The following is a 22,311-nucleotide window of genomic DNA, read 5'->3' as shown; positions in this document are numbered from 1 at the left end:
CATATAGTGAAAGTCTTTTTTAGTGACAAAGCCAGCAAGAGTGGAAAAGAAATCAAAGATTCAGTTTGGGAGAACATAACAAAGACTACTTAAAAAACATGGTGATTGGGCAAGGGGCCAGCCTGGAGGCACAATTGTTAAATTCACACGTTCCGCTTCGCGGCCCGGGATTCACCAGTTCGGATCTGTGATGAGGACCTATGCACCGCCTGTCAAGCCATGCTGTGGCAGGCGTCCTACATATAAAGTAGAGGAACATGGACAAAGATGTTAGCTCAGGGCCAGTCTTCCTCAGCAAAAAGAGGAGGATAGGCAGCAGATGTTAGCTCAGGGCTAATCTTCCTCAAAAAAAAAAGCAAACAAAAAAACAAACATGGTCATTGGGCAAGATGTTTCCTAAACCATCTGAAACACAGGGATTGTCATCTCCAAAGACTACAGGAGATCCCCAAGCACCCTGCCTGACCCAATCTAGTTCATCTTACTCTGATGGAGAATTGTTCCTTCGTAAAAGGAGCATTTGCTACAGCTTATTCCAACGTCAACTCATCTCATCCTCAGATCCTTGACAATAACTGTGCCTGGCACATAGTAGGCTACTAATATTTGTTGCATAAATGGCAAATTCTTTATAATTACAGTCAGGCATCACTTGACGGGAATATGTTCTGAGAAATGTGTCGTTAGGACATTTCATCATAGTGCAAACATCTTAGAGCGTACTTACACAAACCTAGATGGTTTGGCCTAATACACACCTAGGCTATACGGTACTAATTTTATGGGACCACCATCATATATGCAGCCTGTCGTTGACTGAAACATCATTATACAGCACATGACTATATTCTTAGGCTATTTCTCTTGAGCAAACAATATCGATTCCTTTATATATTTATCCATCTATCACAGGCTTCAGTTTCCTATTTTATTATTTCATCTTTGTAGCTTTCCTATAAAGCCCTTCTAAGCCCTCAAAACTCCACACAGCAGCTTGCGGCAGTGTACTGGACTGACTTATATAAGGCCCTCGTCTTACTCCTTCACAGGACTGCTGCTGGCCACCTCTATTTGAGGTTCTTGGCAATGCAATGAACATTGTAGTCTTTTAAGCCCTCAAATAAACAATAAAATATTACAGCAGGAGGACACTTTAAAGTACATTTGGCTCAAGCTTTTCAGTTTTATAAATAGAAACCAAATAGAGACAAGTTATCTGATGTACTCCAAGTCATGCAGATAATTAGTGGAAAAACTGAAACTAGAACCTGTTTTTACTTAGACAACGTGTTTTCTACTATTTCACATCATCGTTATTTTTCTAGCAATAATTATTTTAAGGTAGAATCCAGGCAAATGTACTCAAGCCCAAATATAACTTCCACATTCTCTAAATTAGAAAAAATAAAGTCTATTTTTTTAAAACGTATGCTTTGCTTCAAGACAGGTTACCAATATTTTTCAGTGAGTCTCATTTATGGATTACTTCTACATCAAAAGCATGTTTTTAATTGTACCAATTAAAAAGTTTGTAATGATAGAACAAGTGTTTAGGGAAAACGGCATCCTTTGACTCTTGAATTACTGTTTCACTTTTTATGGGAATATATATTTTAATTCTAGGTTATTCCTTATTAACTAAACCTGGATCAAAAATGTAGGGAAAAGGGGCCAGCCCAGTGGCATGGTGGTTAAGTTTGCACGCTCTGCTTTGGCAGCCCAGGGTTCACAGGTTCAGATCCCAGGTGCGGACCTGCACCACTCATGAAGCCATGCTGTGGTGGCATCCCACATAAAATAGAGGAGAATTGGCACAGATGTTAATTGACAATGACAAAATTCCTCAAGTAAAAAGAGGAGGATTGGCAACAGATGTTAGCTCAGGGCCAATCTTCCTCACACACACACAAAAAACCTTATTAAATTACAATATATGTATATATATGTGGAAAAGATAATCCCTTCCTTTTAGTTTTCTCAGTGTATCCCCACTGATTGCTATTCTATGGAGTAGAATATATGATATATATAATCCTAAATATAAGAGTCTATAATCCTAAACTCTACAAATTTTTCTCTAATTCAAATATGTAACTTACACATATGTATTTCAGAAATATATCAATTACATGAACAAATGTTACATTCCTCACATCACAAGTCCTCAAGTTGTGATCCAAATTCCTTTACTGTTCATGCTTGAAAACACTCAGATAGAAGGTGCTGGTCTGAAATCTAAAATTTTTGATCCTTTGAAAGAAGTAGCTGTTTTGGAATCTAACTCTGCTTATACATGTCCATACGTATGTGTACTACCCAACGTGACCACACAGAAATGCAAAAACTCACAGATTTCCTGAGAAATATCTGTATGAATTATGACATTATTCCAAATCCAAGAATACACATCAATGCACTCTTCCAGAAAAGTGCCTTTATATCTGGCAAATACATATACAAATGCCCTGTACAAAAGCAGCTCTCATCAGATGAGTGATCAAGTCCTTTTAATCAACACTAACAAAAGATAAAGCCCTTACAACATTGTCTAAAAGAAGTAACAATTTCTTTGTCTTTACTCACAAGTATTTCCTTTTTCACTGAAAAGGATATTCTTATCATAGGACTCATCAGCCAGAGCTGAGTAAGCAAGGACCGGTATTTTTGCCCCCAGCCTTATTCTGCCCCCTTTGGCCAGGGATAGCTATAATTATTCTCCAACTTAAAACTTGGTTGCACACAGCTTTGCTGAAGGGGCAAATTGAGCCCTCCCTTTTGCAGGAGCCCACGCTGTGAAGACAAAAGTGTCTATCTCCTAGCCGGTCCTGTCATTGCACTGAGATAAGCCAGGGCACCAGTTTCCCCTCAGTGCCTGAAAGGCAGCACAAATTCTACACTTGCGCAAATTCAGAAAGGCACAAAGGAAGGGCACAGGAGCAAATCAACAACCAACAGACATTCCTGAACCTCCACCAAGGAGCCGGACATGTTAGAGAGCACTTGGGCAACAAGGAGTGGGAAGCCATGAGAGCATGTTTTAATAGGATGAGTGACAATGCACAGACAGAACTTTTCCTTTCTAGCAGAGTACCAGGCACACCCTGCTTCTTCAAATCCATGTCCCCAAAGGAAAGTTGCATTGACTAGTATATATTACATGAAAGTACACTATTTTCTATATTATTTCATAATGCCTTAAATTTGAATAAACATAAACATAAAACTTTAGCAAGACACATTTTTAATATTACATACAGTTTCTTTAGCTGATAAATGTGAAAGTTTCCCGAGTGCAAGTGAGCAGGTGTTGGGACTCGCCGTGTTAAACTATATGGAAGTTCATCTCTTTAAGATGAGGCATGTAAGTTTCAGACAGTGACATATTAAACCAGAATAATGACTGCCATGGAGAGGAAAGTTCATATTAATAAATAAATGTACCAAATTTTGTAGCCATATTCTCTTATTTGAGGTCAAATGAAAAATTTGTATTCAAAGACAATGATCCTATAAAATCCAAAAGCACTGGAAACTAGGGACACAGGATCAGCGCATTTTCCTCTAGCAGAACAAGGAAAATGTTACCAAGAAGGAATTTTAAAATTATAACAGTGCTCACTTCAGTGCTATAGTTAAATTTATGTCAATATTTTACTGGTAAACCAGATTTTTCAAGGGAGGCTGTACATTAACTATTTTAGCTGACTACAGACTTACATAGGACACATAGGTTATTTTTTCCTCTAAGAAACATATTTCAACAGAATCACATCTGATGAGGCCCCAGGTTCATATACTGTCAGAAAAAAGACCTGACAGATTTTAAAAAGAATATTCAGCTTAGAAGATATAAAAATAACACATGTGCTTTCTTGTTCATTTAAAACTTTACATAAAGTTGGGAGATTGATAAATGCTCTTATTTTCACCTTAGCATAAAATTTGTGCCTGAGAGTACTCTGGTTTCTCTTCAGATCATAGAAATCTCTTGCTGTTTACTAAAGATTTCCATGGAGAGGAAAAGTTACTAGATTTTTTAGGAATTAAAAAAAAAAACATGATACATACAATTTACTCTCTAATGGCTAAGAAAAAAAGTTCTGTGTCTCTCTTTCGATATATATCTATTCTGCAACTATGTTTATCTACAGATATGCATATTGCTGTGTGTGTGTGTGTGTGTGTGTGTGTGTGTGTGTGTGTGAGGAAGATTAGCCCTGAGCTAACACCTGTTGCCAATCTTGCTCTTTTTGCTTGAGGAAGATTGTCACTAACATCTGTGCCAATCTTCCTCTATTTTATGTGGGATGCCACCACAGCATGGCTTGATGAGCAGTGCTAGGTCTGAGCCCAGGATCCAAACCCATGAACCCTGGGCCGCTGAAGCAGAGTGTGTGAGCTTCACCACCATACCACCAGGCCAGCCCCACATACATATATTTTTATATCTAGATATAATATAATAAAGATATATATATATAATATAATCAAGAGACACAAAACATATGATAAAGCAAATTAAGCAATTTGTTTAAGAAATCAGCAAATCATATTGGTGGTCTTTGTACTATTTGTATTCTTGCAACTTTTCTTTAAGTTTGAAATTATTTTAAAATATAAAATGGAAAGAACAAAAATATTGGGCCCAATGGTCATCTTCATACATATTTTTTAAATGCATACTGCAGAGCACCCAAAGCAAGAGTCCTGAGACCAAAGCGTCTCCTTTCCATAGAAAGGGATAACCTTACAGGACTGGAGGAATCCCAGTGAATACTACCCCGAGACCTGCCAACTGAAGTTCCAGGTCTTTAGGAGGCAAATAAAAAGTGACCTAAGGGTTGTCCTTTAGTTCAGTCTTATAATACAAGAGGATTCTTTAAAAGGTAAATTATACATCCAGATGAAGAGAAAATAAAGATAGGAAAAGAGGTGGCATCAGTATATTGTGATGTCCTTTCCACCTGCAAGAACTGGCCACCAATTTGAGCAGATCTTTGAAAAGTCAATACAAAGAGCAGCGTGAGTACACAGCTGACATTGGACCAGTCATTTGGCTTCTCATCTGTAAAGTCAGTGAGCTGATGAGAGAGTCTCTTCTACCTCTAGGATATATGTCATCTATGGATCCACAAAAAAGTAATATTCTAAGGTAGCATCCTCCAAAATTCTGATACGTGGGAGAGGCAACCAAAATTAATCACTGTGTCTAGTATACAAGCCACAGATTTCTACAGCACAGATAGTTTTTATAAATCTCTTTTCAGAAAAACAAAGTGATGTTTTTTGTCTATAACTCTGTACTCACCAGAAATACATGTGTGTGTCTGTACACGTGAAAGTGCATATGCACACAGGCCCACATGCAGAGAATTGGGTTACATCATCGTCTTTTTCTCCTTGGGAACAACTTTGCTCAGATCATATTATCTCACTTAATAGATACCATCTCTTAAAAAATAAAATAATCTCAGCCAAAGAACATACATTTCAAATTTGTAAGGCAATTGCTTAAAGGTACTATTTATTTAGAATCCCAGAATGAGATTTTGCATAGAAATGTAAATATTTAGTAAACTATTCACATAAATTTTTACCTCAGGACTGCCATTAAATATACCATCCCCATATCCAGTGTCTTTAAGGCTTTTTAGATGGAAGGAATGTCCCACATCACTTACGCCAATGATGCTGTAGGGAAAACGGAACCCATTCTCGGTCTCCTCATACTTGAGCAAAATAAAGGAACAACTAGAAATAACTTCCTATACTTGCCCTCCAATGGTCTGATGACTGTCTCTGAACCAAAAGATAATACTCATCCATCTAATCATTGATGGCATCAGAGTATTACTTGATGCTGGACTGATGATATGCAACCTGTAAGTAAAATGTTAGTGTCTGCATATTTTTATGTAAGATGTCCTTCTGGATGTAAAAGGGACTTTGCATGTATTTAGTGAGATGCTAAGATTATATTGTTAGAACAACACTGGAAAATGAGAGAAAATCGACTTGGTCAATAGAAGAAAACCCTGCTGTAGCCCGTTGGCAACAGGACTAGTGTGACCCTACCTGGGTCACACCATTTCTCATTATTTCTCAGCTACTGCGTGCAATGAGGACGCGTTATCAGGGTGAAGTGAGCTGAAAAGGCCAGGGAAACCCTGATGCCTTTTTCTACCACTAGCTGGTACGTGCCCATATAGGTGAATGTGACACATGAAAAGGAGGCAGGACTTGATGTCAAAAGACCTGTTTCTGCAACTAAAAATATATTTGAACATTTATGAAAAACACCAACACACTGAAGCTCAGTTTCATCATCTATAAAACAAGGATGATATTAGTTATGTCATAGAGGTCTACAGAGGACTGAATGAGATAACATGTGAAAGCACTTGGTAAACTATGACATATAGACAATATACAGAATTAATATGATGGCAATGTGCCACCAAGAGATGGAGCTGATCCTCAATTCAATTATCCTTTTGAACTCATGATAAAGCCAGCACAGACTATTCTTATATGACACAATATTGTGCAACATTGACATAAATTTTGAGAGATTGCTGTAGTTGATAAGAAACTTCCTACACAGTATTAAATACTTCACATGTTGTAAAGCGATAATAAAAGCTTGGCAGATAATCTGTTGCAAATTATGAACTAGCTCTTATGATGAGCCCTTTCACATAAATAAACTCAGTAATGCCAACCCAGTAATTTAGGGTCTGTGGCTTTGTTAAATCCCAAGACAGAGAAACATGAATAAATGAATGAATGAATGAAGAGAGATATAGACATAAACCTTGTTGTCTCTGCATAACACTCAGCGTATGCTCACTTTCTTTACTTGGCTGGAGTCTCTCATTGAAAATACTTGAATTCATGTCCATGAGTCCCCTCAAATCTCAACTCAGTTAACTTAGTGGCAAGAAAAAATATACATAAACTATTTGGCTTGAGAAAACTAAAATACCGATTGATCATTTGAGTTGATCACTTTTCTTCTTGTTTTCTTGTTCTGGGGCAAATGATATAACCAGGAATCTTTTCTTTTAGATTTTTCATTCATCCATTCCTCAATGTCCTACTGAGTGTCCATTATGTGCCAGGAACTTAGTTGGTGAGAAAGAAGATTCAAATCAGTTCATATACACACCTTCTTATTTGCCATTCACTTCCAAGCTCTATTAATACCATAAAACTCAAGGTTTACTCTTGACCTCGAGTGTCTTAACATGTACCTGTAAAACATACTCATGGAATATGGAATCAGGGCAAGAAAAAGTCCTCAAGTTTGGAAGTTTCAGTCTATGTAGGCAGATTTTCAGACAGACAGAAAAGCCATCTTTTTATGTTGTCATTTCCCTCATGGGTGTTTTAAATATTACTGGTACCTTATAAATTTTATGGTTAAAAAAAAGCTATTTAATTTGTAAACATGCCCTGGAGCATCCTGAGAGCACCAAGCCTTTGTATATTTCTTTATGAACTGATTCAATAACAATGAACCAAGAGTAGGTTTGCGGGCAGAGACTCCCCACCTCAAATTAAACCTTTAAAGACCAAGAGGACCTCACAGGCTCAAGCAGCTGTCCCAGGTCACTGAAACAGAGACAGTCAAATTTCTCCAAGAAGTGGTACTATGATGAATTTAGATGTCCAGGCGGCATCTAAGCTGCGTTTAAGGGTTTAATGTTGGCAGCCTCCAAATAAAAAGAATCCTCAAAGGTCACTTTAAACATTAATTTAGAGCTACAGAGTACAGTGATTGGAGCATGGAATCCACTAACTGAAACACATGAATAAACACTGTCAGGGGCCAGACTCGACTACCCAGGGGATGGAGCTGGTGGACTAGGGAGCCAGGGCCTACACTGTCAGTGAGTTACAGAGAAGACACATAAATGCAATGCCAAGCACTGACCACTTCACTACGTGAATTTCAGCCTGGCTACTGATGTTCAAATAAAGTATTTCACACTGCATTCTCTAACTCCATTTCATCATAGTATAAATAACTAGAGAAGAAGGAATCCTCTACTTGCACCTGGCAACATCTTTGAGTATAATACACAAGTAATATTTTTCTCAAAGAAGATATACTCTTCAGCACAATTACCATACATTTTTTTGGGTGGGGGAAGTGGCTTAGAGAGTCACTCTATGGTAGTCACGTAAGGAAGATGGATATGCAGAAAAGACAGGCCCAATGCAGGAGAACCAGTGGCTTGACAATCTCAGAAGGCTTGCGAGGGAGAAGGGGGCTGCAGTGCATGAAGGAATGAGTAGAAAGTAGCAGTTGTTCCAAAGGCTATACTAAGAGAAGGATCGTGTTTCAGCCCCAGTGCCTGGCACCCAGGAGGAAATCCATAAGCGTTTGCTGAAAGAGAGAAAATTGGAATTATGAGACTGCAATCTGGAGAAATCACAGATCTGAGGCATCTTTATAAGATTAGGAGGAACACTGTTTTTGAAGAGCAAGGGGAACTTTGAAAGTGGAGATGGAAGGACTGAAGAGGAAAGAGAAACTGGGTCCAATGACTGGGCCCTGTACTGGGAGCAGAAGAAACACCAGAGCAGGCCAGGAGACAATGACTAAAATACTCTGCAGGACCCTCTGAGGGGGTCATTGCTGCTCAGGAGATAAACTCTCGGTGCACTGAGTCAACGTGAGCGCTCAGTGGTGGGCATGTGGTGGAGGGCTTAAGAAGACATAGGAAAAGTCCTTTATTTTGGACATTAGCTTTCCATAGTTAGATATAAAGGGTACAACAGATTGGGGGAAGGTAGGAACCCAGTCAGGTTAGACCAAAAGCAATTTGAAATAATGAGCTATACTTCCTTTAAGAAGAAACAGTCTTTGCTTGCGTCCCATTAATTTGCAGACACAGTGAATCTATAGAATAAAATCACTCTTTGACACAGATACAAGTTACTATTAAAATTTAACCTCACACTTCTTTCTAAATACCAAAAAACTATTGACTGATTTGATTGACACATTTCTCCCCTAATTATCTTTTTACTCCTCATTTCTTAAACAAAACAAGACATAACTAATCAATAATTTTACCAAGCATCCCTGAGGGCTATGCTATCCATGCTGTCCACACAGCTAAACAAAAATAATCATTCATGGTCCAGTGTGGTGAAGAATATACATATATGCACATTCCTATTCTCATTTCTTTTTAAATAAACATGCTTAAATAAGGGCCACATTAAAACAGTAACTGGATTCAATGATAATGCGTTTTTGGAGTCTGTTCAGGTGAGACTGGATTATCACTTAATGACTCTCTTCACCATTCAAAAACAAATAGCTTTTTTTAAGCAAGAAATAATGTGAAAATAGAACACTTGAAGTAAAATTATAATCATTATGATGCTGTCACTTTAACATCTATAGACTTAATTGTTTTACAATTGACATGTGAGAAAAAAACGTCCAAAGCTGGGTAGAAATATGCTGCTGAATGCTCATTGGGAGAAAAAGAAAATGAAGACAACACAAGTGAAAAAGCAGAACAATGATTCTAGCTCTCACGTACCTAATCTACGAGACCACTATGCACAGCCTAGAGACAGAAATAAAAGTTTGCCTTTATTTTTTCTTTTCCGCTATTTTTCTTCTTAAAAGGTATGCATAAAAGAAGATCGCAATGAGCTACACATCATAAACGCCAGCATTATTAGGTGCCTGAATCATTTTTACCCTGTGCTTCAAATAGAAACAAGATTAGGTGCTGGACTTACATACAAATTGAAATTTGCAATTTTTAATAAGCTTTGTACTTCTACAGACAAATATCTGTCTCCTTGCCTCCATTCCTCCCCCAGGCTTCCCAAGAAGGTAGGCAAAAGAGTCAGATGCTGCACTTGGAAGCAGAAACTCAACATGGTGGGAGACACGCTAATGAGAGAAATTTGAGGGGAATGGAGCCTTCGATTCTACATGTGTGCCCATTCCGAACCTACTACATTTGCTGGCTAGTGTAAGAAACAGTGCAGAACTGTGGGAGCTGCTGCATTAGCACACTGGCCGAAGTATCCGTGTCGTGTATACTTCCCCGCTTCACAATCGGAACGGAAACATTTGCTCTATTGGAAGGCAGTGATAAGGATGGATTTTTAAAGTTTCCATTTTTAAGTGAAAATGAAAGAAAAATGCTCTTCTAGATGTGTTGTGCCTTTGAGCTCCATTTGAAAAAAGAAAAAAAAAAGGCAGAGAAAGCTGCTGTGAAGGTCACCGAGTGAAAGAACTTCCTCGGGGCACAGAATAAATTAAATCCCAAGGAAAAAATAAAATGTGATTTCCAGAGTGTGAGGCACAAACTCCAAATGACAATGATTGACAGCCAAACTATATCCGTGCAATATCCAAGACTGCACGTTCTCATTTACCTCAGTGTAGCCAGCAAGCGCCCATTAAACATCCGTCTGATGCCCAAATTAACCTTCTTGGCAAACTGAAAGAGGCACAAACTATCATAATCAACCTTTCATTATCACAGCAGCCTCTAGTTAAAGGGTCAGAATAATTGTGCCATCAGAGCCTTGATTGTTTTCAATCAACAGACGGCTGGAGTGACAGCTCGGTGATGGAGGGGTCTGATGAAACCGCACCAGGCCTAATCAGAGCAGATGAAAGGCAGGCATGATTGGTGCAAATGAACAGTCGTGCCTCTCCTTTTCATTTACAATCTGAAATTACTCTTAAATTTGTGAGGTTTTTTTTTTTCCTCCCTTATGAGCACCACTGAAAGAATGTTTGACTTATTATGAGTTCTGACAGTGCAGAGTTATAAAACACAGGTAGGGTTATCAGCTGAGGCTTTAAGTGGGTATTCAGCATAATTCTAACAAATTCACTCTTGAAAAGCACAAAATGACTAAAAAGGCTTCCAATGACCTAACCTCTCAGTGCTGTTTGATTAACAGACCCATTTATTCTGCTGGCATTCTGAATGACGAGAAGATAAAACCGAGGGCAGAAATACCCTGCAAATGTTTTCTCTCAACCCCACAGCTCTGTTTACTTCAGCGCTACTTTCCCTGCCCCAAATCCTCCTGTTCTTGAAGAACACCACACAGAACTCAAACGAGCTCGTCCATCAAAGGGCATGGATCAAACAGGGGTTGTTTTTGGTTAAGAATATGAAGCTACAACAAGATCCACAAGGGTAGGAAACAGACTGGAACCCACCAACCCTAATGCTGATATCAAAAAGAATATTTGGGGAAAAGAAATAAAAAATTTTATGATAGGCCAGACTAAATTTGGCATAAAAGGGATTTGGAGAACATCAAGACAATATAGAGCTGCAGTTATATAGCAGCTATTGTTAACTATAGACATTAACATCCTTAATGATGAATGGAATACACACTTGGAGTAGCAAAAATAAGCTTCTAATTTCTATTTTCTTCTTTAATCTTGAGATTAAACAGCCAATCAAGAAAGTACTATGATTCAGGTCAGTACTGCAAAACAAAGGAAAGTCTTTTAGCTGCAAAGATAAATATGCATCTAATCTAATCTGTGTGTGCATGTCTGTGTGTGTATACGTGTCTGCTGGTGAGTGTATGTGTGGTGTAAACCCCACCTACATGTGTGTAAGAAATAGGGGACAGGGTGGCTCTTGGCTCAGGATTTAGGGTGATTTTTAAGCTCTCTACTCAAAATTTTTACATAAAACCTAAGCCATTTTATTTGCTAGATTGTGTGTTGCAATGACGAGATAAGGGTATATAATTAGCAAAGTAAAAAGAACAGTTATTAAAAACAGCCTGGAATTTTCCATGCAATATTTAGCAAAATTTGTTCTCTCATAGCCAGATCTCATTTTATGGGTTAATTGCTCACCATAAATGTACCCAGAATGTACAAAATTCCCATAGTTCCATCTACATGTAAATACACTTCAAGAAGGATATTGCTAAATCTGTCATATGACTTTCTGTAGCATCTCAAAGTTTTCATTTTGATTCTTTTTTAGGAGACAATTCTCAAAGGAAGATATCTGGCAAATGGTTCGAACACAAGTATTTTGCAAACCCATCCTTGCTCTCCTGCCATGTTCTCAAGTGTCCATATTCTTCCACGGACACTTTACTTCTCGTGTGCACACAGGCACCTCCAGCAAGCTTTATCCATAACAAGTGCTCCCTTATCTCCTAATGGATTAGTTCCTCTCCCAGTGTGGTACTGGCTTTTTAAGGCACGACTTCCTTCTGCCAAAAGGCAGTTTGCGTATCAGCCAAATAGGATTGACTTTGGGATACTTGACAGCACATGGGATCTCAAACAGGATTTCCTAGCTGGATCAGAGAGCATGAAGATGAAAAGCAGGCCAACCCAGGTAAGTGCCAGTTCTAACCCCTAGAATCCAAGAGGTGTGGAATTAATCATTCTAAAGTACTACACAGCCATCTACATGGCCTGAATCTTACACGAAATGAGAAGAGAGAAAGATGCTTTGGGGGATCTGGCAAACCTGATACATCAACTCCTTCATTTCGTTTATTATTTACCCTTTATATTGGGTTTCACTCCAGAGTCTATAGTCCCAGCAGTGGGCAGAATAAGAAATCGCTCACAGTCCTCAGCAGGTTCAATGTCATTCTCATGGCCAAAGACGGGGATGCCTAAAGAGTATTCGCCTCTTAACTAAGTGTCATCCTTTCTGGATGCAGAGGTTTAGTTTTACTTTCAGCTGTGAGTAATTTCCCACTGTGATTGGCTGACTTATAGTCAATTTAGTATAATTAATGCCAAATTACATTGTAATTCACATAGAATTACAAATTAAAAGCTATATTAAGAGCAAATGAATTAATCAAAATTAATGATATTATGCTCACTTGTTTTAAAGTGTTAATAAGACAGGTCCTCCTAAAATGTTTAAACTTTAGCGCACCATCCATCACTTCTTCAATTACCTGATTTCCTTGCGTGGCCAGAGGAGGTAGCGTGTGGGCACTTCTCATCAACAAAAACACACACAAACAAGATATGTGCCTCCAGCTGGCAGGACTCTTTTTAGTTTCTGTTCTTGAAGCATAAGCAATATCTGTGCCACTTACCAAAACTGACTTGTAATACTTCCTACAGAAAAAGGGGAACAATGTCAAAAACCTGTGATACCTATTTTTGGAATCCATCAAGGATGTTTTTTCCTAAGAGGATTTTTCTTCCTGGTTATGGCTTGTCTACCAGAATATTGAAATCTGTTTGCATTCCTCCAATGTGCCACTCCAAGTAACACAGAGGTGGTCAGACTAAGGAGTAGAACCTCACCACAGAGAAAGCATTACTCTGTATTGTGGGCACAAAAGAAGTCTAAGAATTATCTTTATCTATGAATGCTGCCCATGATTACTAACTTAGAATGGCCACCTTTCTCCTCCAGATGTGTCGAGTTAAGGTGTTCTTTATTCTTACTTATAGCAAAAGTTCTGGAGGCAAGGGGTGAAAGGAGTGTGTGAGAATGTCAGTATTCTACAATCAATGTCAAGGCTTTGCCAGGCATCTCTTTTGAATGTAAATAATTCTAGAGCCTCTGGGCCACTCTATGGCTAAGTTTAGAGCCTTTCTCCTAGAATGCCCAGAACAGGAAGTCTCAGTAGTCTGATATGGCCACTGGCATGAACACCATGGCCATGGGGCACTCAACTGGCCTAATAACGATTCCCACAGAAATAGTTTGGTGATGTGGGATGTGGCCACAGGCTCTGTTCTGTTGGAAAGAGACTAACATTTATCAATTTCAATAAATCGATATTTTTTTCTCCCTTTCTCTTAAACCCCCTATCTAGGCTATCGCCCAACTTCAATTTCTGCTGCATAAATTTCTAAATTTTCAATATATTGTGTGTAAAATAAAGATATAATGATTAATCCTTACCAAAGTTCCACCCGATTTCTAACAACAGCATGCAGGCTTTCCACCACACCATCTATATACCTGCAGCAAAAAGAATGGTGCTCCAGGTTTTCTTTCACACTGATTTAAATCTCTTGATCAGATTTTAAAGTGATTCTCCCTTATGGGCCTTGCTTCCTGCTTTATACTTCGTCACCTTGTGCCTTGAAGGAAGGAAAGGTGGTTCCCTACCTCTGCCAGAATTCTCTATCCACTCTCCCTCATCAAACCATCCCCAACTCCAATTTTCCAGCCTCTAATAAAGAAGGAGCCTCAGCAACACTTTCTTGTACTACTTTTATTGGAGTCCTTTCTGCAACTTCCCACCAAGCCACACAACAGGTGAAAATGAAAAGTGGTAATTTATTAGGAAATGTATACCGCTGGCTCACTCATCATAGAGTAATATAACCTCTGACTGTGAGGAGATGTATCAGCTACTTTGAGGTTCTGTTTTGTTAAAGATTTGGTGTATTTCAAGGGAATACAGTGAGACTGCATTGAAACCTACACTGTGAAGTGAGTCAATCAATCTCTTAACCTCTGTGAGTTCCAGCTTCCTCACGTGTTAAAATTTGGGTAATAGTTGCTTTACCAACCTTAACAAGGCTGATGAGAGACCCAAACGAAATTATATGTGGAAAGATGCTTTAAAAAATATAAAGCTCTCCAGGATTATAAAGAATTATTATTGTGGTTATTATTATTGATGAACTTCTGTGCCTAGCCTCGGGGTTTCTACCTCACATATAGCTTACAGTTGGGTTTTATTTTTAAATCCCTGATAACCCACGTAACAGCAAGATGACTGCAGGCCACCAATGCATAAGTAATATTCTCCAGTCATCTTTTTCCTTCTCACAGCAGCAACAACAAAAATATCAGTGTGGAAACAACATGAATCACAATGAAAATTAGAAGCAGAGAACATAAATATGTCATATCTCATAAATCGCCTTGTTGTTCTGTTGTGCTCTTTTTTTAAAAGAAAAGAAGGAAAAAAACTATTAACTCATGGGAACAGCAGCACATGAATACAAGTTAGGTCTCTTGTAATTTCTGATAATCACTGCCCCTCACAGCTACTTGACAACCCACAGCTCTAGTGCTGAGGATTAGCTGGCGCAAAGTCCCTCTGAAATGCGTGTGTCATGCGTCTTGCAAAGGCACACAGCCCAGACAAACAACAGCAAGCCCGCTAGTCAAGCTCCTCGGGGATGAGTCCTCACAGAGGAATTAGCTGCATGTAGATCAGGACAAATGACTAAATATACACTCTGGCAGCTTCGCGCATCAAACCCTCAAAGAGCAGCATTGCTCAGTGTCCAGCTGGGGGCCCTCAGAGGATAAAACATCTTCCGGGCATAGCACTATCTGGCATGCGAAGGAGCCACTCTTTATTCTCTTCACCAACATCGAATAAGAAGGAAATGGAGATACGCTCATCACATTTTTAGAAAAGACTAGATGGCTAGGAGGAACTGCAAGAAGTTTCAGGAAGGAAATTGAGAAATGGTACACATTTAATTAGCTTAAGGAGATATCACGAAGATCCCCGGAAAGTACCTATCTGAAAAAAAACCAGTAATGATACATGCATATATGAAATTAAATTGAGGAAGGGTGGGAATATGATGAAAAATTACATTTTTGTTTGGGGATAAGAGTTCTCAGGCCACAGTATTTTATTTCATTTCTAGTCACCAAGGTCCAAGTGTTAAACACAAGAACACTACTCATGGAGTTCTCTGATTAAATGATCACCCACAGTCCGATTTCTCTGAGGTTTGGCATGTACCACATGGATTGACAAAGGTTTGCAAAGCTGTTTAGAGGGTATATACAATGAACAAGAGTTAACACTGAATAAAGTACTGAAGAAAAGGCAGAGGGACATGGGGTGGTATTGAAATGTCCAAATAAAAACATTTCATTTTCCAATCTAGCCATATCCTTTCAACACACCCCAAATTAGCAAAGAAAGCATTAAACTATCTGGCACAGGTCAGTCCCCACTGGGAGGGAATCAGGCAAGGTGGGAAAGAGGAGCGAGAGTAGAGCTCCCTATCAGTCATAAGATCCAGGAAAGCAGGACCACACTGGATCTTCCCACTATTGACAGCCTAGAAGCCAGAGGCAGGCAATGGTTGTACTCAACAGGACACAATTGGGCAGAGCAGGCGCTCAATAACTACTTGAAATGAATGAAGCACACGTCATGAAGCACAGGGTTAGAATTAGCAACATGACACACGCTTGGAGGCAGGGAGAGTTTCCCATCATCCTTTCAATTGGTGGGCGCTACACCAGAGAACAGGAATGGCCAAGTCCTCGCTAATGTCTTTTAAAGTCACAGGATTAATTTGATGCACCTCTGTGTCCACAACTCTCAAGTAATTTGAGCTTCTATTATGAATTGAGAAGCTGTGGACCAAAGTGGAAAAAGCCCAAGAATTAGAAGACATGAGTTTAATTTCTAGCTTTGTTACTTCAGGTTCCCAATTTGTACCACAGGAGAGCAAAGCAATGATAAATGCAGAAGCATTCTCGAAACTGTGATATGACATTCAAATATGAAGTATTATGATAGCATTGTTTGACATGTAGTACTGTTTGGAGCCCTTGCTTCTCCCTGGCCAGAGGTTCATTTGGGTCAAATTTATCATCTAAGAGATAAAAGACGGCGGCTGAGTACATCGCCAGTGTCCTCTATTTTCCAACTATCTAGGGCTAGTAGCTTTTTGTTTGGGTTCACCTTCTGGGACTCCTTTTCAGGAAAATGATTAAATCAAACTGTACCGTGGGTGTTTTTGTGGTGTAGATAAAAAGCCCAGGAGGGGCTCGTCGAAAAACCACTACCTTTGAGCTTGTTGACTACTCTAAACAACATGGGACTTACGTCTCCAGCGATGTTAAATGGTACGACTTAACAGAAGCAAATTTCCAACAAAAATACAAGGAAAAATGCAGTTTTAAAAGGCCAAACTCATTTTGTATACCAATTTTCCTAGAATACATCCAGCCTTATATAGGAATAGTAGGCTGTCTTATTATCCATTCAATACATTTTAATATGAAAATTCTACATTAGTTTTATTTATTATTTATAGAGTGCAAGAGACCAACATAGCAGCGTTCAATGCAAACACTAGAGGCACAGCCTCTGCCTCTGGGGATGTATAATCAAAAGTCAAATGTAAACAGGATTACTGCCAGCTCCCAACCAGGTGACAATGGTCCCTCTTTGCCATACTAAAGTGGGATACGACTAGGATAAAGGAGACTCTCTCCCTGCTAAGGTCTGATCCTGTTTGACATCAGTGATGTGAGCACTGAATTATTTGGTCTTATTATCCATTAAGTCCAGGCAAAGTCAGGCTCAAAATACAAGGAGGTGCCCTCAACCCAACATTAATAAAGGAAGAAAAGCATTGATATACGTGCTGTCCTTATAAAATAGTAAGATAAGTCCTCGTCACTAAAAGTAGGAAACAGTTAATAACTAATAATTTAAGGAAAATAAAACTTCTTCACATTCAGAGATGAAACTAAACCAAATCTCTCTGAGCCAATAATCGAACATATTTATCAAGCTTCTTACCCCAGGATTCAGCTTCTAACACTGTGCCTAGCACATAACAGGAGCTCAAGAAATATTATTATTTTTCTTTTTATTCTCAGTGAGGAATACTGTCCCTGAGCTAACATCTGTGCCAGTCTTCCCCTATTTTGTATGTGGGACACAACCACAGCATGGCTTGATAAGCAGTGTATTGGTCCGCGCCCAGGATCCGAACCTGCGAACCCTGGGCTGCTGAAGCGGAGTGCATGAACTTAACCACTACACTACCAGGCCAGCCTGAAGAAATATTCATTTTTATTTGCACAAAATATCTTTATCCATTTTAAAGTATCTTTCTTATTTCTGATACTTCAGGGATGAAATAACAATCGAGAGCTGGATTCGTGGTTTAAAATCATAAGGATTCCCCCCAGTTGGGATGAGGCCTGGCAGAAGGAAATGGAGTTAGCAAACCTGTACTCGGCCTTACACTCCAGCATGGCTTTGGGCATTCAGTAGGTGCTCAATAAATACTGATAGTTGGAGAGCCACACCTTCTCCCTATTCTAGCAAATATAAGAATTTACATCATATTTAGACTTTTTCTATAAACTGTACCCCCATGGAAAGTAATCTCCCCCTCATTCTAGCAAAAGAGAATCTGAGGTAGACAAGGCCACGAATGCACTTTCCTCAGAAGAAAACTGAGATGAGCCAGTGCTTCCCATGAAAATGAACATAGACTAAATACATGGGAGAGGTATGGAATTGTTTTATTGCTTCATTATTTCACTCTAAGTTTTATAGCAGGACCCGGGCTCAGTAGTCTGAAACTGTATGTTGAATCTAACAGGAGAAATTTAACGGGGCCCTATTGAAACAAAGTCCTAAATTAGAGCTACAACTTGAAAGCAAAATAAAACTGGTGGAGATTTGCCAGGTCACGGATGTGAGTGACCTCATGCCTCATGTTTCCTCTTCAGCTGATCTGCTCATTTTTAGTCTCCTCTTTCTTTGAGCCCAGTAACCAATTTGGTGTCTTTCATCTGAAACCTGAGAAATCACTGGTCTTAAAACATAAGACCAAATTGTTGAGCTGAATTGAACTGAATTAAAAAAAACAAACAGTGTGTAAGGGAATTCCATGTCCTTATACACTAAAATGTGTATATGGTTCCAGTCTCTATGTTACCTGTGAATATAAAGTAAAGTTAACTAAGGGCCAAGTAATTTCAGGCCATGGGAGGGAGAAAAAAATTGTCTAGGGGGGAAAAGGAAGCCCTCTGTAAAAAAAGAGACAAAGTTTCAAAAGGTCAGATGAAAAACAAAAAAAAGAGCAAATATAAGGTATAATCTTGGGGGATTTCACATGTTTCCAGATCCACAGAATGGTTATTATGGCCTGCAGCACATTTTAGCAGGAAAGGGACTGGACAAGGGACAGCAGGAAAAAGTAAAAAAAAAAAAAAAAGAGTTTGTTAGGTGAGGATAATTTGAAGTTTCTTAAGACACGTTCTTCAGGGCCAGACTGTGTTAAGTCTGGTGGATAATGAAAATGAGACCTTTCGCCAAAAAAAGGGAATGTCCCAGATTATATTATCAGCAGATAGTAGAAGAGACACACATGTAAACGTGTGTGTGTGTTTACAGGGCTCACACATGAGATACCAGTTGCACATATTAATTAAATAGAATTACCCCTCCATCTGCTTTTCTATTACCTGTCCTCCTTGGTGCCAATCTCCTTTCTCCTCCCCAACACCCCTGCTTCACTGTTCTTCTTTAAGACATGGGATGGGGATTTGTCAAAGTCAATGAGCACTTTATTACAGTGAGAACGTTCCGTAATGAACAATTCAGCAATTTAATGAGATTCTGTAGATCTGTCTCCAGCCTGTCCATCAAGATTCACTTCTGTAAAGCACCCTGACACTAATCCTCTGGCATACCCAATCTTCACCCTGGGCTGAATATTAGCTTCTTCCATGGCATATTGCATTACTAGTATAACCTCAGCAAAAATGATGAACTTAACTATACCTGAGGCCATAGGGCTGGTCTGATTTGATTTTTCTCTATTGGGCTGAGTATGAGAGAATTACTTATTTACTAAGATAAAGCCAAAACAGTTTCTTATTTCCTGCTGAATGGCTAAATTGATCATATTTATGTGAGTCTTTTAATTCTTTCTTGAGGACCAGTTATAAAAAAAAATATTGCCTGCAGCAGAAAGCAGTCTTTAAAATTCTACATTATATTATTAGTAACCTTTAGAGAGGCAATTATAACTCTTAAGTGGGCAGTATGGAATTTTGGACCCTCAGACATCTGCACCTTACCACGCCAATCTCTGGCAGTGCCTTCAACGTGCCACAAAAGGAGATAGAAGCCACCAGGATGGTCAGCTCAGATCTCAATTCGGTCAGAAATAATTAAATGCAAAATGCATTCCAAGTCTTTCTTTTTCCCTTTGGGAAGTGAAGGAAAATTTGGCAATTCCCCACTTTGAACTGACCAGAGTAATTTTGATGATGAGTGTTTATAGGGGAGAACCAGAGATAATTAAAATTCATACCCAAAACTCGTACCCACCAACACCTTACACCTTTGACCTCTGCCTGAACAAACATTATGAGAAAGCAGAAAAATTTACGGCTTGTTTTTTTCCTTTCTATTTTCTTTGTTAAGACAGTGTGGAATCCTGGAGAGATGAGGTCAGGTGTGAGCAGACTTGGATTTGAAGGCTGGCTCTGCTCTGTAACCCTAAGCAAGACACTGAAGCCTCATTTTGCTCATCTGGAAGACGGTGTGATAAAAGCCAACCTTCAGGCTTGTTGCAATGATAAGTCAATAAGTTTGCAAAGAGCCTGGGTCCTAAAAGGCCCTCAGTACACTGCAGTTTTTATTATCCTCACTGGTGGAATCAACAACAAGAGGGAAGTTGCTGATTAGGGTAAGACGAAAAAAGAAATAAGGGAGAAAGGCATCAAGAAAATCATTAATCAGTTGAGTCAGATGCTGGATAGTTAACAGCCACCTATGACTCTGTTTTGGCCAAATTAAAGTACTCTCCGAAAGTCATTTGTTAAGATACACTGCTCCCTCAGATAGTAGAAGACTTCGCACCTTCCCTGATAAACTACATATAAATATTTTTCAAACAATCATGAAATCTTGAAGGTATGGGTGCCCTAAGCAACAAGACGACTAGCCAGTGCTTCAGAGAGTAAGACAGACAGGGTAAGATGAAGGGGAGAAGATGGGCCGTGACTGTTTCCCAGAGACATCATGTGGATTGTTCAAGGATAGTCACTGGGGATGAGCAGAAATGGATTTAAACTGAATAATCAACTTGAAAACACAAAACGTCCTCCTGTCCTCTAGACAAAGGATATTTGAAAAGAATGCTATGTCAGGCGAAAAGGCAGGGCTTAGGAAAATAGCAATGAATGCAGAATGAACTAAGGAGGGAGATTTTTCCACTGCAGTGCAAAAATAGCTTCGTTTCATTTAAGGTCCCAGCTGCTCTCTACTCCAACAAAGAAACGGCTCTGAATTGTTTACAGGAAAGCCCAGAATTTATTCTGATTCCATTGGTCTTAAACATACATAAATATCACTTTACAATCCATTCTTCTCCTATACAGTTTGAGAAACTATTGTTATCGGGGAATAAAAGCCCTTGGCTCTCTCTCATGTAACCACCTTAGGCTCTGGAAGCCGCGGTGAGGGTCTGAGGAATCTCACCTGAGATTCCCTGAGTTAAACCAACAGCTGAGGCCTCGAGCCTCAAGGGCTGGTGTTCTCCAATCACTTGCCCATTAAGGGAACGTGACTTCCAAGACTCCAAGTCCGATCAGGACCAAACCAGGGAAAAGAGTTGTCATTGTTTCTCAATCGGTTAACTTTTAATCATTTCATGCCTTCTCCACGCCAAGAGAGGACCCATGCCGAGCGCCCTTACCTGCCAGATCTGCTCTTCACTCAGTGAGGTCAGGCGGTCGCTCTTGAGGACCTCCTGAAGCAGACAATAAGGAAGCATTAGAACGTCTTCCGGGCGACTCTTCAGGAGTTCTGAGAGATGTTTCACTAAGAAATCGATCACTGCTTTCTCCAACAAAGTGAGGTTAAAGAGGTCAGCAAGTCTGTACAGATCCAAGTAATTAAAGCTATTTAATTCCTGGGTGCCAAAGAAATAAAAATGGGAAAAAAAAAAAGATCTCTTAGAAATCAATCCAAAAAAGAGCAGGCAAGAAATTCAGACTGACTCACTCAGGTCTGCATTGCAGGAGGGGGAGAAAGGGGACTGCAATCCACTGATAATGTCAGAAAACCACAAAAACCCTCAATTCTAAGGCTCTGGGCACAGAACCACTGTTCTAGAATTCATCATTTTTCCTCACTTTGCCCCTCTTAAAACTCAAATGCTTAAAAACAGCTTAATAAAGGGATTGAAAGGGGTTTCTGGTTTCATTGGCTGAAATGTTACTTTGAAACGTTTAAGAAACATTTTACCAATGAAAAGCATTAATTTTTCTACCCTTGCCATATTTTACATCTCACGGGTGATTAGTTTTTTCTGCTAAAGATAATGTGAGGACAGGCAGAGAGGGAGTCAGGATTAGATGAAACTTTATGAAGATAGACTGACCCCTACTCCCTCTCCAAAACTTCAAATTAAGTTCATCTTCGAGTAAAAACAACCCATCTTGACTTAATAAAATTTCAAAAACAGATTTTTACACTGAAGGTCTCAGGAAACGAAGAAATCTCACAGAAAAGACTCCTCGACCAAATAATTCTATATCGAAC

The 22,311-nt window shown here is 39.2% G+C and overlaps 1 protein-coding gene across 9 annotated transcripts in view; it reads right to left on the bottom strand.

Annotated features, from left to right (window-relative positions):
* KLHL32 (kelch like family member 32) overlaps window positions 1-22,311 on the bottom strand; it is a 196,570-nt gene that overhangs the window by 35,381 nt on the left and 138,878 nt on the right. For 7 of the 9 annotated variants that reach the window (XR_011521993.1, XR_011521994.1, XM_008515945.2 and 4 more), the window contains one exon: window positions 21,464-21,679. The exons of the other annotated variants lie outside the window; for them this stretch is intronic. Coding sequence is in view for 3 of the 7 variants with exons in the window: in XM_008515945.2 (XP_008514167.1) it covers window positions 21,464-21,679 (216 nt within the window). In the remaining 4 variants the exon portion in view is untranslated. The remainder of the gene's footprint in view (window positions 1-21,463; window positions 21,680-22,311) is intronic. 9 annotated transcript variants of the gene reach the window in all.

Source organism: Equus przewalskii, chromosome 9, assembly GCF_037783145.1.
Source record: "Equus przewalskii isolate Varuska chromosome 9, EquPr2, whole genome shotgun sequence".
Taxonomy (NCBI): domain Eukaryota; kingdom Metazoa; phylum Chordata; class Mammalia; order Perissodactyla; family Equidae; genus Equus; species Equus przewalskii.
Note: the sequence above shows the minus strand (reverse complement) of the source record. Positions and strands in the feature narration are given on the sequence as shown.